Below are 17,063 nucleotides of genomic sequence, written 5' to 3' on the forward strand. Positions count from 1 at the left end.
CAGACTTTGGGCCTCTTAGTATCAACTGTTCGTCTTTTAGAACACCATAACCTACCACAGTATTGTTGCTTAACATGTCCATCCTTTTATGTCAACTGTGTGTCCGTCTTCTGATGGCTGCTTCCATCTGGATAACACACAGTTCAAACCATGTGAACATAAAAATGAGTTCACTGCACTCAAACAGCCTCCACAGATTTCAATCCACTCACCACTAATGCGAGATTCAATCATAAACACAACTTGGATGTAAATATGGACCAAAAAGGTTTCTTTGATGTTGAATCTACACCATGAAGCACTAAGGCAGGTCTGAAGGCACAAGGGAAGTCCAACCCATTACCAGTAATAAGCTATTTAACCCATTTTTTTGGTGAGGGGGAGGGGGGCAAATGTTACCTGAAGTAACATAGCAACTCCTATGCTTTTATTTTGAAAGAGATTAGCCACAGCAAATAATTGTTTCAGTTCTTGATTCCTGGTCACATGATATTCGGATTTGTGTTTTAAACGTGGAAATTCCTTCAACAACAACAACAAAAATAAGATGTTCACATCTTGAGACCTGTTGGGTCAATAATCATTTTCACTATTCACAACCAAAAGAGGAAAAAGCTTTAATGGAAAGCTGGGAAGACATTTTTTGATTTGAAGTAAAACAAATGCAAATGATAAGAACTGAACAGTGACGATGAAAATAAAATGAACTTTAACAGCGAACAGATTGTCTTGCGTTGAAGCTTAAAGCTGCCTTTGACCACAAAAGTAAACGGATGTCCTCTTTTAGAAAGAGTTGAGCAGTGGGTGAGGGGGAAGTTTTTGTCACTGTTTGAGTTAGACGGGACCTGAGAGCGCCACAAATGTCTTAGTGCTTGGTTCTGTTTTCCTCCTTATGATGTCTTCTATGGTCGAAATGGGCAACGGTTCACTTTTGTCCTTCCGAGGAGCGTGAAGAAAATCCACCACCGTGCAGCTGGGCTTAGGACGCCTGCGTCGCCATGCCCGTTTCTCTGCCCGGCTCTTGGGTGGAGGGAGGCCGTCACAGATTCGAGAGCAGGCTGTGGTGAGGCCACAGAAAGAGGGGTCGTCTGAATGAGAAGATCCCTCCGAGCTGCCCTCTGACGGTGAGTCTCTAAAGGTAGGTTGAAGTAAATTTTTTGTAAGGGGGACGGGGTTTGTGGTGACAGGCGCTCCGTTGCACACTCCATTGATCAGCTCAGGAGAAGACTGTAAGGAGGGTTTCAGAGTCTCCACCTTTTCTAGGGGTTTCATCTTACGACGTCTCCTCTGTATAAGAAAAGAAGAGGACAAGGCAGAAACATGAGACCCATTTTAATCATGATACCCATAATACCTTCCTGATATTACACTGTGACAATACAACACCAGTGCATTGTGCTAAACCCCAACGTTCAGTTTACTAGTTGCAAATTTATAATGGTTCACAGCTTACTGAACTCAGTAAAAACTCCCCACTGGTGGGGTTTCCATGCTGCGCAATACTCAATATTGCATCTCCCTGTGAGGGCTGACCAAGCCCCCCCTTCCCCCACAAACCACACTACTAAAAGCATTACACACCTTTCTGTTTGCTGGATAAAGACTCTCTGTTCCCTCTGCATGCAGCATTTCTGGGCCTGTTACAGAAAAAAGGTTAATTTCTACAAACTGATTAGCGATTTTTAGCAAAATAAAAAGCAGATTCTTAAAACTTATATATGTTATGTGGTGCAACTTTACCTTCAGTGGTGGCTAACTGGAATGAGTCAGAGTTTATGAGTGGATAGGATGCACTCCTCTTCAAACCCAGTTCATCACAGCAGGAGAACTGTCTGCTAAGGATAACATTCAGTGTATTAATGGTTAGTGGAAAAGACAGCACACACAACCTTTATCAACATATCTTGATGAACAACTCAAATTGTCCTAATGAGTAAAAATCACTCATTGCACTGCAACCTCTCCTCACAGCTCCTAACTCCTAAGAGCCCATTTGAAGTGCTCTCTTTCCACTTATGGCTTCAGGTGGCAGAAATTGTGTTTGTACCTTTCAGGACAGCAGTAGGTGTAGCTCTTAGGCGAGGGTGGCTCTGGTTCTGTGGTTGGAGGTACAGTGGAGAGGCGACAGTGGTTGGCACACAGTAGAAGGCCGAGAGACAGACACAAGAAGAGAGACAGCAGCAGGTAATTCTGCCTGTCTGATACCTGGAACGCAGGAAACTGATTTTAAGTAACATGTGATATGTTGATGAGGACAGAAAGTACTCTGACAAAAAGTATTATAAATACACTGTGAGGTGTATTTATAAAGTTGGTTAAATATTAGCAGCTTCTCCTCATGCAAAAGCACCTAATGAGCAAGAGCACCAGCGCACCCTAATGACTTAGTAAAAAGACTCAATTTACTCCATTTGGGAAAAGGCAGGAAAAAAAACAGGACTGCAGATGACAGCTTTGTGCCCGGAGTGTTGCACACACCTCATTCTGCAGTTGGCTGACTCTGACAGACAAGTTGAGAACCAGCTGAGTCACATTCTCCAGTTGGCCCTGCAGAAACTGGATGGATTCAGTCTGACGTTGGTCCTATGGGCGTAAAAAGGCAACACATTAGCAACCAACCGCACAGGTTCACGTCACTGAAATGATATGCAAAAGTATGATGAGTAAGTATTTTGGGGTATAATAAGTGTTTGTTTTGTTCACTTGGAGATAGTGCATGACCTTTTGAGTTTGTCATGGATGCACGTTTGAGCAAACAAACACAGAGGCATTTCCCTTTGAAATTCCTCTTCCAAACAGAATTTTGTGATGTTGACTTTTCATCGGAGGGCAACTTGGGGTTAGTGTCTTGCCCAAGGATATTTGGCATGTAGACTGGGGAAGCCAAGGATCGAACCACCAACCTTCCTATCAGTAGCTGATCTGCTCTACCACCTGTGGCTCAGGTGGTAGAGCAGTGTCTATCATTGCAACACTTGAAACAAAAGTGCAAAATGGGACTAACTTGAAATTATTTTTGCTACTCTCTTTTTTTCAGTGCGTTTAAACTATGGTCAAATCTGATATCTTTGTATGCTCCTGATACCCAGTCTATTAATTATGTCCTCTGTAGTGGACCAAAAAAAAATCTACTGTGGTCATAAGCTAAAACAATGAGCTACATGAAACTGAAACATTGTGACTATTTTACTGACTGCACCACAAAAATATGGAGCAACATTAGCATTCATGTGCAGTTGTGCTCCTGCCCACCTGACAACTCTCCAATAGGTCTATTCGCCCTCTTTCTAACTTAGAGTAAACGGTGCGTTAATGGGCCATAAAAACAAAACAATGAGCTAAATTCCACGTTGAGTTGCGAGGAATTGCAAAGCCAGTTAAGGGTAGGTGTTTGAGCCATCGCTAATAGAAAATATTGATTAGCGCAATTTGGATCCCAAAGAGCTTTGAGGAAAAACACATCTGAACCTTGGAGGCAGCTGCTACATCAGGGGTGGGCAACTCCAGGCCTCGAGGGCCGGTGTCCTGCAGGTTTTAGATATCACCCTGGGTCAACACACCTCAATCAACTGATTTATTCATTACCAGGACTCTGGAGAATTACAAGACATGTTGAGGAGGTCATTTAGCCATTTGACTCAGCTGTGTTGGATCAAGGACACATTTAAAACCTGCAGGACACCGGCCCTCGAGGACTGGAGTTGCCCAGCCCTGTGCTACATCATGTGGCTGTTCTACAGTCAAAACGAACAGCAAGAAAAGATTTTGGAAAGAAGCAGCCATCTCAAAGTCAGACAAAAAGCATTTACGGCATCTCTGCATGAAAACTGTGTGTTATTATTTACCTGCTCCTCTGCAATTCTGGAAGTGTTCTGCAGTTTAATGATGGTTTTGTTGAAAGCCTTTTGCATCTCTTCCATCTGCTTTCGATACCTTAAGAAATTTAAAAAAAAAAAAAAAAAAAAAAAAAATTATATATATATATATATATATATATACATATATATATATATATATATATACATATATATACATATATATACATATATATACATATATATATACATATATATATACATATATATATACATATATATATATATATATATATATATATATACATACATATATATATATACATATATATATATACATATATATATATATACATATATATATATATACATATATATATATATACATATATATATATATATACATATATATATATATATATATAAAAAGGATCACTGTAACCTCAGCTCATTAACAAAAACAACCTTTGTATTTTTGTTTTCCTCACTCCTCATGTCCTTCCACCATCCTCACCTCTGGCTAAGCTGCTCCAGGTAGCGTCCGCTCAGTGACATGTTCATCTCCAGGGCCTTAATGCGGTTGTTGAGTCTCATGAAGACCGACTCTTTCTGGCTCGAGCTGTGCACCGGGTTCCCGTTCTGCTCTGTGCCATTAGGGGGCTCTGCATAGATGTCCGAGAGGGAGGTGGGTGAAGAAGGGGTTGGGGAGGATGGGCGAAGCAGCTGACCGTTGCCACTTGAAGATGTTGAGATGTCGTCTGCAAAATCCTCCATTTTAGCATCTGCGATGGCTACGTGACCGCCAGAAGGCTCAGGTTCTGTAGCAGGTTCTGGAGCAGGGGGGGATACTTCAGAAGAAGCAATGCTGCTTTCGGGTACAACAGCTGAGTCAGGCTGCTGCTCTAAATGAGGGGAGCCTGTGGGTGCAGGGACTGGAGATTGATCTGTTTTGTCTTGGGTTTGAATGAGGACATTTGTTTCTACTTGAGTGACATCAATCTCCAGCTTCTCCTCTGGGGGTGTCACCGATATGTCGTCTGCTGTGGCACTGGTGCTTGGTTTTACAGGGACAGAGCTACTGAGAGAAGCCGAAGGCTCGATGTGCTCTTCTTCCTCCAGCACATCCTGGCTGTTCTCTGGCCCTGGCTCCTTTGCTGGTTCCAAGGTGGACAGCTGTGGTGTTTCCACAATATGGGTAGGTTTGGCTGCAGATGAATCAGCATCGCTGGGTTTGGGGAGCTTCATGGTTTGACTGGGCTCCAGCAGAGGAGATCCAGATACAGATTCTTCTGTGTTCCCAGGAGGCTGTGATACCTCTGATTCTACAGCTTCACTCTCTGGCTCCTGCTCAGAAGCTTGTTCTTTGTCTTGGAGCTGATGCAGCTCACTCGGGAGCTGCTGAGGTTCAGGATGGGCAGATGAGTGAGTAGGCGGGTGCCAAGATGGTGTTTGGGTAGAAGGAATTATTTGCTGTCTTTCCACTGTTTGGCATTCCCTGTGTTTGGATAGTGAGGCAGAACACTGCTGCTGGAAATACTCCAGAAGAGAAGCTGCACAGGAGCATGGAGAAGAAAGTGAAGGAACTGGGGGGCAGTACTTTAAGCTTTCCTGTTGTCTCTCGTGATGATCCTTTTTCTCTTCTTCCAAGTCATCCTCCTTGTCCAGAAGAATGATTGTAGAGCTGATAGGTTCTTCCTCATCCTTCTCTAAAGGAAGAACTATTTTTTCCTCCACGGGTGGGAGCTCTTGTTTGACACTTTCAGATGTGGTTGATGTCTCTAGGGCAGAGTTTTCCACAGTTTCAGGGATATCAGTGTCTTGTGAAATCTGCACCTCTTCAGAGTCTGGACTAGAGAAACGAGGACAATGTCGTAAATATTAAATGCAGAGAAGTGCAAAAACTGTAAAAGACTTCTAGTCTTAACCAGTGTCGTCTACATACGTACAGAAATTAAAACCGCAGCTTATCCATTGTTTATTTTAGTGAAACACAGCAGTGCTCCATGACCTGTGGCATTATTCATCACTTTTCCATTCTGATAATAAAAATACAATTTGGTTTGCTGAAATTTCTAAAATGCTTTTCCAACTCTGAAAACAATACCAGCATTTGTTGAAAGTTTGCCTGTGGTTTAAAATGATCTCTCACTTTTACACATTGAAAATCACGCCATAGGTTATAGGGAGTGCTATTGCATTTCTGTGAAGAGGCTCAGAGGGACGTGCAAAATCTACTAACTATTAAAAAATGAAAAACACTACAGATAACACAGGTAATCAGTGGGAGTAAAATAGTGAACCTGTGGTACATCTGACAGGTACTCACACTGAAGTAGTAGTAATAGTAGTTTCAGTGGTGGATTCAAGGGGCTCCGATGGCTCAGTTATGTTCACTTCTTGGGATGAAAGGCTGCCTGGGAAAAAAAAAAAAAAAAAAAAAAAAAAAAAAATCAGAAAAATTTACATTAACAATAGTTTAAAAAGTACAGTTTAGTCAACTTCAACATTTTTGATTAAAGAAAAAAAAGTGTCAGAAAAGTGTATGAAACAGAAATTAAAAACAGAAATGATTTAAAACCTGTATTTATATAAAACTAGAACAACGTGCAGCATAAAATGCTGAAATTCAAATATCTTTCTCTTAAATGTTATATATTTGTTTTACAGTTGATGAATGTACTTTTTATTTTCTATCAGTAACACATTTTAGACAAGCTGTGACTATGAGACCAGTTTTTGTAGTTTTAGAATCCAAATATTTTTTTCCTTGTTGATTAATATGAGATTTTAACTGGTTTGGTTTTGTCTGGTTGAGTTAATCAAGGCCTCTCGTTATGTCGTGTACACTAACACATCCCCTAACATCAAGGAATCAGGTTGGATTGCAGGTTAAATGACTTACAAATCTCCAAAGGCTTAGCATCTTTTTTTTTATATTTGCATGGTAGGGTTTCAGCTTAAACCCACAGATTGTTTTAATTTTACATTTACACCGGTCCCTAACTTTTTGGGAAATTTGGATAACTTTTATTATGTTTTCTCTAGACAAAGTAAAATAAGAAAACAGTAGTGTGTTAGCATGCATATATAGCGTGTTGTCCGTACCATTCATCTCTGTGCCTCCTCCAAGAACGTTGACAGCAATATTGTTTACCATGTTTAAAATAGCATCTGAAGAGCAAATGATAACATCAGTCACAAGTTCACACACACACAATCTGAGCTTGAGAACAAATGTACTCATCTTCATGCTGTAGGAGTTTAAAATCAGACTTGCCTTTTGCTGATCCAATTAGATTCTTGGGTAATTTCGCCTCACCAGGTGCCGATCCAGAGGGATAATCTGTAGGGAGTGTTATTAAACGCTTTCATATATATGTAAGAAATTAAAATCACCAACCAATATAAATGTAAAGCAAACTACTATGACATTAGCTTATTTTTACACAAAACAAAACTTTAAAAAAATTCAAAAGGGATGATTTCAATACTAATTTATTATTCTCAAACTGTACTGACAGCTGCACTTACACCAAGTTTACAGAGTCTATTTTTTTTTTCTTTTAACAACAGTTAACAGTAATTTTAGCCACAACATCCTCAGTTCTTACCCAAGTCGTCGTCCTGATCATCTGGCCTTTCTGAGGGATCAGCTATCTCCTCATATTCCTCCACCATGCTTGTACCAAACACCCTGTCATAAAAATAAGGATCCAAATCTATAACCACAGTCACACTGAAAGTAATTTACAGTTGTGGTCAGAAGTTTCAAACTGTCACACTCAAATAAGAGGAAAATGTTCAGAAACAACCCAGGAAACCTCACTGCTCATAGTTAATGAAATAATGAAGGAGGAAGACTAATTCCAAATTCTTCAGCTTCACTTCAAATCAACAGCTAAACAGTTACAACTTGGACACAACTGAAAAAATAATCTCAAACATACATCAAACCAGGTCTACGAATGGATAAATGCATAAACATTAGGCCCCAACCCTGTAGAAAATATGTGGACTATGCTTTAAAGCTAGGTCCATGCCAGGAAACCAACTATTTTAAATGAACTCTACCAAGAAAAGTAGTCAAATCAAGCCAGAGTTATGCCAGAAGCTTGTTGATGATTACCAAAATCATCTAGTCGAGGTGCAACTTGATAACGAACATTTAACAAAGACTAATGGGGGGATGTGTACATATTTGAGCCTGTATCCACACTTATATAATCAAACTTGTGCAACCAATTCTTGTTTGCTCCAAGTCACCAAATAGTTTTCACTTCCTCAAAAACTATTAGTCAGCAGTTTCTGAAACTGTGATTTAAATGTATCTTTAAACTCTGCAGAAGCAGGAAACAACTGCCAACAGGTTAGTTCCACTTTTTCTAACCAAAACCTTGATGTAGTACCAAAAGAAATCAGACGCTATCTTAGCTTATGGTGTGTTATGGTTTCGTGCTTCTTGTGCAATATACAGATTGTGACTTATTTAAATAGATTTGAAAAGTAAAAGCTGAGAATGTTTCACACTGCATGCTATGCGTTAGGAGCAGTATCACGTACCTTATGAGACTAAGTGGACAGAAATGTTCAGAGCCAAAGTGAGAGACCAGCTCTACCTACAACAACAAAATTTAAAAAATGCAAAACTCATTCAGATTATTTCATATCTTGTGTTGCAGATTTATAAAATCATCAGCAGAGTTATTAACAACAGCAAAGCATTGATTTTGTTATAAAGTCAGTTAGTGTAATGAAAAAAAAATGATGGGCTGACAGACTGTGTAACCAGGAAGTCAAAGAAATTTGAGAAACATAATAATGGGTATTATTCCGAGGATTATCAAATGTTCACAATGTCTGAAATAAACACATTGAAAAAGCAGCCACTGGACGTTACAATGGTTTGCAGGCAGCATAGCAAGTTAGAGCTGATTCTGTTTCATTCTGATCACAGCAGTTAGACACAAAACACACTCCCCTCCACGTTTACTATTCAGTTCACCCAACGACAGAGCACTACAAGAAGGACAAGCTAACCTTTATGTACTTGGTGAACATCTGAAGCAAGAGAAAAGGGAAAAAGAGAAATATTAAAAGAGATGTCAGCATGCATTAAAAACAAGACTAGAGAGAGTATGCTGGTTTCACCCAAGTCACTCAGGCAAATGGTAACACCGTCTCTAACACTTTTCAAAATGGCAAAGCAACATTACATGCATTTAAGGCACGAAGCTGACAAATCTATCAAGAATTTAAAAAACAAAAAATATCAGCAACACCAGGGACAAAGGAAAAAAAACACTCCTACAGTACAGTCAGGTAATAGTCAGCTGCAGATCGAAACAACTGAATAAGCAGTTTACCTCGACATATTCAGAAAATATCCTGTTCGTAATGTAATTACACTGAAAGATTACGGCAATTTGTTGCACAGATTCAGCAGAGAATAAGGGAAAATAATTAAAACAAGCAAACAAACAAAACAAAACAAAAAAAAGAATATAGTGCTCACCTTTACATATTTTGCATAAAGATGCTCATCCAGTGGGAAGCTCTGAACTGTACGTTCATCCCTGGCGTGAAAGGTTCCCAGCTTTAGCCATTTATTTGTTGGGTACCTGCAAAAGTAGATTCATACAACACAGTCAGATTAGTCGATGACTGAAGCTGCAGCGTGGTGTCACTGGAAATTACAGCAAGAAACAAAAAAGATGACAATAAAAAAACAAAACAAAAATAAAAATAAAAAAAATACTGAAAATGTAATCTTCTTTTAGAAGATATTAAAAAGATGACATGACAGATCTGACAGCATAGCCACTGGGCATACCTATCACTAATGGACACAAGAAAGTCTTTAGGTGTAGACGAGAAGAGTTCAAAGTTGGCGATGTCCAACTGCTTCACCTGGATGGGCTCACAGAGCTCAATAATGAACCTGAGCATCAGAGAGAGGGTGGAAAAAAATAGAAAATTGGGTTTAAGAGGAGAGAAAAAGAGAATTGACTCATTTGTGGATAGAAGGAAAGGGATGCAACATACCAGATTTTATTACTGCAGGGGTTTAGCATGTATAAATCCATATTCTCCTTCAATATGGCTGAAGTGCTCTGCATTGAACAAAGTAACAAAGAAGTATGAGTTGAATTTGTCACTGTGTCAACATCCAGCAGGACAGCCAGATTTTATGATTTCATGGTGAATGGAAAACATAAGCATCATTTTATACCTTAGCCTCTGGGTTAGCGCCAAGTATCTTGGCCCCACACTCCACTGAGGCGTAGTTATTAAAGTTCTTCTGGACCTTCTTCACTGTATGAGAACCCACGTTGTTGGAGGTGTGAGTAGACTGAGCTATGGTGAGAAAAAATGGGGGGAATATATAGAGATATATATTTTTGACACTTTTGCAGTTTATTCTAGTGCAGAAATGGCTGCAATTTCAAAACTCATATTCAGATCGTACTTTTTTCTTTCTCCACCTCCATCATCTTGCGTTTCCACTCATCAAAAGTGGGGATGTCCTCGGGGTCTTTGGTGCTCACACTTGAATCTGTGTCTGTGGTGCCAGGGGAGCTCATGTCCTGTCACAGATAATGAGAAAATGAGAGCTGGGACAGCTCCTCTGGCGTGAAAGGAAAAATAGTTCACACTGAATCCACGCTCCTTACCGTCTCCTTGAGTGTGTGCGAGACGTTGGCTTCCAGGTGCTGCGTACCGTGACCAGCAGGAGAGCTCAGAGGAACATCAGTGTGAACTTTAGTACCTGCAGTGTGAGCATTGGAAGTGTTCTCCAGAACAACTGGAGGGCTGCTGTCGTTGCGATCGTTTAAAGAGAGTCGAGAATGAATTTATTTATTTAACTACATCCAGAGGTTTTTGTTTTCTCTGTTTTTAAAATCTTTCAAAGGGTGAAATGTTAACTGTACCTACCTGTCACTGTCATATGGATTGTTCTCTTCTTCACATTCAGCAGGAGGCAGGTCAGAATCATTGACCTCAGAAGCAGCTACATCTAAGGCATTGTCCAGGACACTGAAATTAAAGGGAAAAAAACATTTTAGCAGGAACATTAAATGAAACAAACATCTACAGTGAGATTTGACAACAGTAACTTGCCCCTTGGGGATGCTGTCTTGAAGATTAACTTTGCTGGGGCTGTCGTTAGTTTCGGCAGCAAATGCAGCGACAGAGTCGGGGGAAGGCGGCGGGGAGGCATGCTCCTGATCTTGAGTGACAGAGATTTCTATATGCTGACTTTCAGAGCTGTGCTCAGGTTGTGATATTCCTTTGTCTGCCTCCAGCTCTACCTCAGCAGCAGACGAGTCTGCTTCAAAGGCCTGATGGATAAAGACAAGAGATATTTGCGCTGAAGAGTGCAATGGTAATGTTTGGCCCATTTACCAGAGCTGGACTGATCAGTGAAACACTTAAAGCTCTGAATATCCCTGAACATTCGTGACCTTGATTGCTTCTCTTGCGGTAAAAGTTTTATGCTGCTCTGATGGAAACAAGATGTAAAAGCCTTTTGAAGTCTTAGCTAAAACATGTTTTTGACATTCTCACATGCAGCATGCAAGTATAATAGCAGACAGTGATTGCAATATTAAATATAAATGAAAGCCGCAGTCATACTATACCATATCGTATTCTTTTTGGCCCACTTCTTGTGGCATCTGCTCCTCTTTGACACGAGCGTCTTCTGTTGGTGGCTCATTTTCAGGGAAAGGCGGGGCAGGTACGACCAAGCTTTCCTCGACCTAGTCACAACACAATAACATTTCACTGATATTATTACACCCCCAAATTTGAGTGAGCTGCTAAAAAACTTTGCTCAGTTCAAATATTCAGATAATGTTGTCGTTAATCTGCTACAAATCTAGCACAGCAAGGCGTTTCCAGAGCTGTTAAACAAACAAAGGAGTGCATAGTGAAGTGTATGGTCACAAAAGCTATTCATCACATCGACCTGTACAAGCTCTGAGCCATGAGGTAAGTTCTGGTACAGTATTGCACAACGCTACCTCGTGATGATGGAAGTGTTCCTGAGGCTCTTCTTCCGAGCTGACCTCCTTTGGGGACACGGGGCTCTGGGCCTCTCCTTGCAGCTCTGCGCAACCAACATAGCAACTGTGGTAGCGAAGGGACAAAGTGAAAGACAGTCAGTGCCACAATACCACTGAGTCGGTTTTGAAAAGCAGGGTCACTTCATTTTGTGGAAAACAAAGAGCTCGGATTCTGAGAATGTGAGGAACTTTTAAAACTCTTGCAAAAAGCGAATAAAAACAACACTTTTATTTCAGGGCAGTGAGTCATGAACGGAGAAACCTGCAGCCCAGTGTCACAGTGTGACGCACCGAGCATTCACGTGGCCGTACCCCAAGGAATCCGTTTATCTTATCTGTATGCAGAGCCAGGGAATGTTTTCAGAGCCAAAAGACACACCTCAAGCACACTGCACATTACTCAACCTGTCTGTGAGACCTGCTTTTCATGTGTTATTCATATCCTAATATTGTTTTAATTGTGGGATGAAGGATGAAAGTATTTGAGGAATGATGATTACTTCAGATGACTGTGCATATTTCTGAATAACAACCAAATTTAAAAAAAAAACCAAAAACATGTCTTTAAATGTTTATGTACATTTTTTTTCATCAACTTAAAAAACTGGAACAAAACCTAATTGTGGCATTTGCAAATGTTTTGACTCCTTTTCACTTATCAAGTGAAGAGGAGTCAAAACCTTATGTAATTAACTAATAAGGGCTTGTAAAAGGCCAAATGCTCCTAGTAGGACTGTCAGCTGATGACATTTCCAAAGCTGGCCTCCACGCAGCTAACACAGATGACGCTCACTGATGCCCACAAAGCAGGTGAAAGCTATAAAAAGCACGTAGAGCTTGCAATTTCCTTTGTCTAAAATGTCATTCGAAACAGATGTAACTGGCAAGAGGACTGTGGAATTCTGCAAGAATCAATTAGGGTACTCACGTCTCTGCAGTTCAAAAATCATTTGTCTCCAGGTGCTGGAATTTTGGATACACCCATATATTAAAATATGCCTTTATTTTGAACCCTACAAGTCCGTTGGGTGACACAATCCCAAAAAGAAGAAGGTCAGGGTCACAGTGACTGCCCCCACTCTTGGCAGAAAAACAACAATAAACAGCAGTAACAAGCCTTAAAATAACTGCAAAAATGTCAAACTGGTGTCCTCAAAGGCCACGCTCTAACAGTCACTTGGCAACAACCCAGGTCATTACATGGATTTTATTCTGGATTCCAGGTCAGGTACTTTACTTGGCCGGCTGCCTGGCTGGCATCGCTTTTGTGTTGATCTGACGTGAGGCTCGACTAGTCAAAAACACCCATGAACAACAGAGCATTTGTTTTCTAATTGAAAGTCATCTACCACAGTGTGATGCCAAAGGAGCAACAGTGGTGCTGAGCCACAGCCAGCTAAATAATTCATTACCCAATTACAAAGGGTTAAAACACTCACCATCACATTCAAAAAGCTAAGATATGCTCAGTCTCACCGCAAATGCATTAAACGTTTGTATTACACAGTATACTGTATGTTATTATTATCTTTGAGAAATGAAATGGGTCGTATAAATGCAGGATTTGCAAAACACAGGATTAAGTTTTTAAGTGATAGTAGTGCCAATGCAACACCATGAAAAAAAGACTTCTAAAGAGCAGCCTTAATATGTGGAAGTGAACTGCTGACCGCTGCAGCAGATGAAACAGACGAAACACGTCTACCACAAGTGCAAAGATCATGTATATGTGCTCACTCTTGTCAGACTGTCCTTGGGAAACATGTCTGACATGTGACTCTGATAGGAAGAAATGACACATAGTATGGTTTCACCTGCATGGTGGTTTATGACTTCAATGAAATAAATTCGTGGTAGAAAAATTAAATCACGCACTTTTTTTTTTTAAAACAAATGCTGAACCAGTTTTTTAAATATACGGTAATTAAAGTTAGTTATATACAGTTTTATTTATATAGCACCAAATCACAAAAGCGGTCACCTAAAGGTGCTTTATACTTAGAGTAAAGACCTTCAATAATAGAGAGAAACCCCCAACAATCAGACGATCCCCTATGTGCAACCACTTGTAGACAGCGGATAAGAAAAACTCCCTTTTAACAGGAAGAAACCTCTGGCAGAACCAGGCTCAGGGAGGGGCAGCCATCTGCTGCGACCAGCCGGCTACACTCCCTAAATGTACATATGGAGAAAAAGCTACTGAATCATGGTATATCAGATGTATGGGTCTCATGTTAAACATCATACCATGACATCAGTGTTTCTCTAACACGGTAAAAGGAGTTTTGTACTCTTCCTGCTGTGATACTCTACTGGCATCAACAACTTCATTAAATTCCACTGCTTTTTCATGGGGTACAAAGCTGATAAACATTAAAAGGCAAAAGCCTGCATCACTTAAAGCTTCTGCCTAAAATGAGAGCTAAACTGATGCTGTTGAAAGTAGGCCATGCCAACATCACCATTATAGATCCTAATAAAGTATTGCATCATGTCCCTCCCTCCCCTTCTGTCTGAAGCACAGCAGGCAGTTTGTTTGATGGTTTGTTGCCATCCTATTAAATCAAGACTAGAACCCCCACTCATCCTAATCCCTGTCTCTATGTTGGCCTCAATGTTCTGTGTCAGATTTACAGAGCCCCAGCAAACTCAGGCTTTCCACAGGACAGACATGACTGACGTGCAAGGCCCATAATCCTGTCAGCAGCTGATGAACCAAACCTGTGTAACGTCTGATCCGTCACGGCATGGGTTGTCACTGATGTACACGGAGCAGATTAGCGTGTGTGTATGTAAACCAGGCTGTCTTGGTCAGTGTCTTCTAGAAAGGTAACAGTTAAGCTAGAGCTCAGACAGACTTCGCACAGGTGCCAAACTTAAAGCGGCTGGTAAAATTCAAATCATATTCTGGGTTCCAGACCGTAACATTTTCATGACGTGAACAACTTCGTTTAAAGCGAAGTTGTTCCCAAGCCCGCTTTAAAGTTAGCTGGTTAGTAGTCAGCTACTCAAGCTAACTCGTCTGCGAACAAGTCAGAAGTCAGCCAGGTGCCACATCACACCACAATGTTTACGCAAGCTAGCCAGACAAAGCGATGTAAAGGTTAACCTTGGGGTAATCTTTACTCGGGCTGTTTCTTAGTTTGAATATTTTGTGTTTTTCAGCGAAACAACAGTACTGTTTTCAAACGGGACTAATTAAACTAACTCACCAATAGACAACAGCTAGCCACACTGACACAAGTCGCCACAACAGTGGTGTCATCTTCATCCCTCTCCTGCCGGGACAGACATCCTCTCCGCGCTCACAGAAACGTTGTATCCTTTTGCTACGCTGTCTTTCACAACGGTGTATAACATAAACCGATCCGCTGTTTCCTGTTAACAAAGCTGACGTTGGCAGTTTCACTGGTGAAGTGTGATGCTAACTGCTGTAACCCCCCCCACACACATACACACATAACTTGCTACCGGGTCACCGCGAAACTGTCCAATGAAAACGCAGCGACGCCATGGCGCAGTTCAAACTGAGCGTATGTTGGGAGCGTTCGTTTTGTAGCGCCCGGTCGCCCGATTGTATTGAGCTCCTTGAAGTAAAGTATTTTAAATTTGTCAAGGGAGTGGGATTTTGCCTTTCAAGCGTTATCATTTGCGATAATCAAAACAACCCCGCAGTGTTATAGTGTTACGATCATGCAGGGTGTGGAAAGCTAATGGAAATTCACACAAGTTCCGTAAAACATGTAAACTTAGAAAAATAAATTTATTTTTCTCGCTGTATACCCCATTAAATAACTTTATAATAAACCCCAAATTCACACCGTGAAACTTACATGCGTGCTAAAGATAGTATGTGTTTTTTTTTGTTTTTGGTTTTTTGGTGCAATCACGTGTAACTTGACCTCAAATATTGCAAATCGGTGCGTTTCTTGCACCAGTTTTACAAAAGTATCAGCCTGTATCTCAACAGGTCAGCGCAATTATCAGGAATGCGAAGAGTCCTGTGTTATTTTTGGCTGTGAGGTTCACTTTGCAATTAGATATCGTGCACTGCAAGCAAACAGCAGTGAATGCTGTTTTATATTAAACCCACTAGGGGGAGCCCTCTGCTCAACCCTGCGGGGTTTTCAAATTGTGAAACATAAGTATAGGCGTTAAGGAGATCATTTGAAACTCACCTTGGTATAAGCAAATCACGGGGCGATGAGCCCAAGAGCCATCACGTGCCTAAAGTGCTAAATGAAAAGGATCATCTCTTCCATGAATAGAGCTCCAAGCTCACTTGAGCAGCACTTTAGCTTAGTGTGACTACAGGGTATGTGGCCAGTCATAATACAAAGCACACTTGGACTTTGAGAGGACAAAGATACCACATCCTGATTTGGGGATGACTGAGTGCACATTTGGACTTAGACAAAAATGAGTCCTTGGCTTTAAGAAAATTTTTTTACAGGACTACATTCATAACTAACGAACAAAATGTGCTAAAAGAAACACTTTTTTCTGGGTGTTTTGGTAAATGGTAAATGGACTGGTTCTTTTAAAGTGCTTTTCTACACTAAATGAGCACTCAATGTGCTTTTGCACTCAATTTCAAATTGTGTGATCATAATGTAGAGTTTGGCAGTTAATTTCTTACCAATGCATGAAAATCAGAAATCACGTAACATTGCTACATTTTGGAAATTCATGTACTGAACAGTTTTTTATTTTTTCCCTAGTTGAAATAAACTTTTACTACCAGACCAACCTAGACTTCTGCTGCCACCAAGTGGCTACAAGTGAATCACATTACTTTAACATCAAGAGGTTTTTCTTGCAAACCGCATACTAAATACTGTGTTAGTGCCACAAAATGTGACAGATGGTATAGTTTACATATGTCTGTTCTATTAATTTCTGTTAATAACGTTCATTATATATATCTTACACGCATCACCATCTCTATGCAGAATTTTAGTACATTTTCTACATTATGGAAGGCTTAATGTCTGCACAAAAAAGCATAGAAACTGTAACAAACCTTTATTTTAGTTGAGGAAAACAAATAACCAGTGTAAAACACTCTGATCCAGCAAACACGACAAGATCATTGTTGTTAATCTGAGATGTGCAGTCCTCTGTCCACATATTGATGTTTGGGCTGGGTGAACAGAGGAAATTGCCACTGACTGACCTTTTT

The 17,063-nt window shown here is 40.4% G+C and overlaps 1 protein-coding gene across 3 annotated transcripts; it reads right to left on the bottom strand.

Moving 5' to 3' along the window:
• Positions 1-591: 591 nt before the first annotated feature.
• Positions 592-15,323, bottom strand: LOC134617032 (SUN domain-containing ossification factor-like). 3 transcript variants are annotated; one of them, XM_063462185.1, is made up of 24 exons: positions 15,094-15,323; positions 11,840-11,945; positions 11,456-11,575; positions 10,935-11,155; positions 10,749-10,850; positions 10,487-10,628; positions 10,282-10,399; positions 10,045-10,169; positions 9,858-9,925; positions 9,646-9,753; positions 9,328-9,433; positions 8,853-8,873; positions 8,376-8,431; positions 7,427-7,509; positions 7,093-7,158; positions 6,921-6,986; positions 6,142-6,229; positions 4,330-5,664; positions 3,846-3,933; positions 2,479-2,583; positions 2,048-2,205; positions 1,741-1,832; positions 1,582-1,637; positions 592-1,287 (listed from the first exon to the last, which is right to left on the bottom strand). In XM_063462185.1, the coding sequence occupies exons 1-24, from the start codon at positions 15,150-15,152 to the stop codon at positions 835-837; spliced, it is 3,942 nt and encodes a 1,313-aa protein (XP_063318255.1). In that variant the 5' UTR covers positions 15,153-15,323; the 3' UTR covers positions 592-834. The 3 variants fall into 3 exon arrangements, with proteins under 3 accessions (XP_063318255.1, XP_063318254.1, XP_063318256.1); XM_063462184.1 differs by having other exon boundaries at positions 1,741-1,835; XM_063462186.1 differs by lacking the exon at positions 8,853-8,873 and having other exon boundaries at positions 1,741-1,835.
• Between the last annotated feature and the right edge of the window lie 1,740 nt (positions 15,324-17,063).

This window comes from Pelmatolapia mariae, linkage group LG18, assembly GCF_036321145.2.
Source record: "Pelmatolapia mariae isolate MD_Pm_ZW linkage group LG18, Pm_UMD_F_2, whole genome shotgun sequence".
Classification (NCBI taxonomy): Eukaryota; Metazoa; Chordata; class Actinopteri; order Cichliformes; family Cichlidae; genus Pelmatolapia; species Pelmatolapia mariae.

Excerpts from the sequence above, each read along its gene's own strand:
- LOC134617032 (XM_063462184.1), bottom strand. The coding sequence starts at position 15,152 with ATGAAGATGACACCACTGTTGTGGCGACTTGTGTCAGTGTGGCTAGCT. Across the intron at positions 10,170-10,281 it reads GGAGGTGGAGAAAGAAAAAA|CTCAGTCTACTCACACCTCC; the intron begins GTACGATCTGAA and ends TTCTCACCATAG. Across the intron at positions 9,754-9,857 it reads CCCTGCAGTAATAAAATCTG|GTTCATTATTGAGCTCTGTG; the intron begins GTATGTTGCATC and ends TCTGATGCTCAG.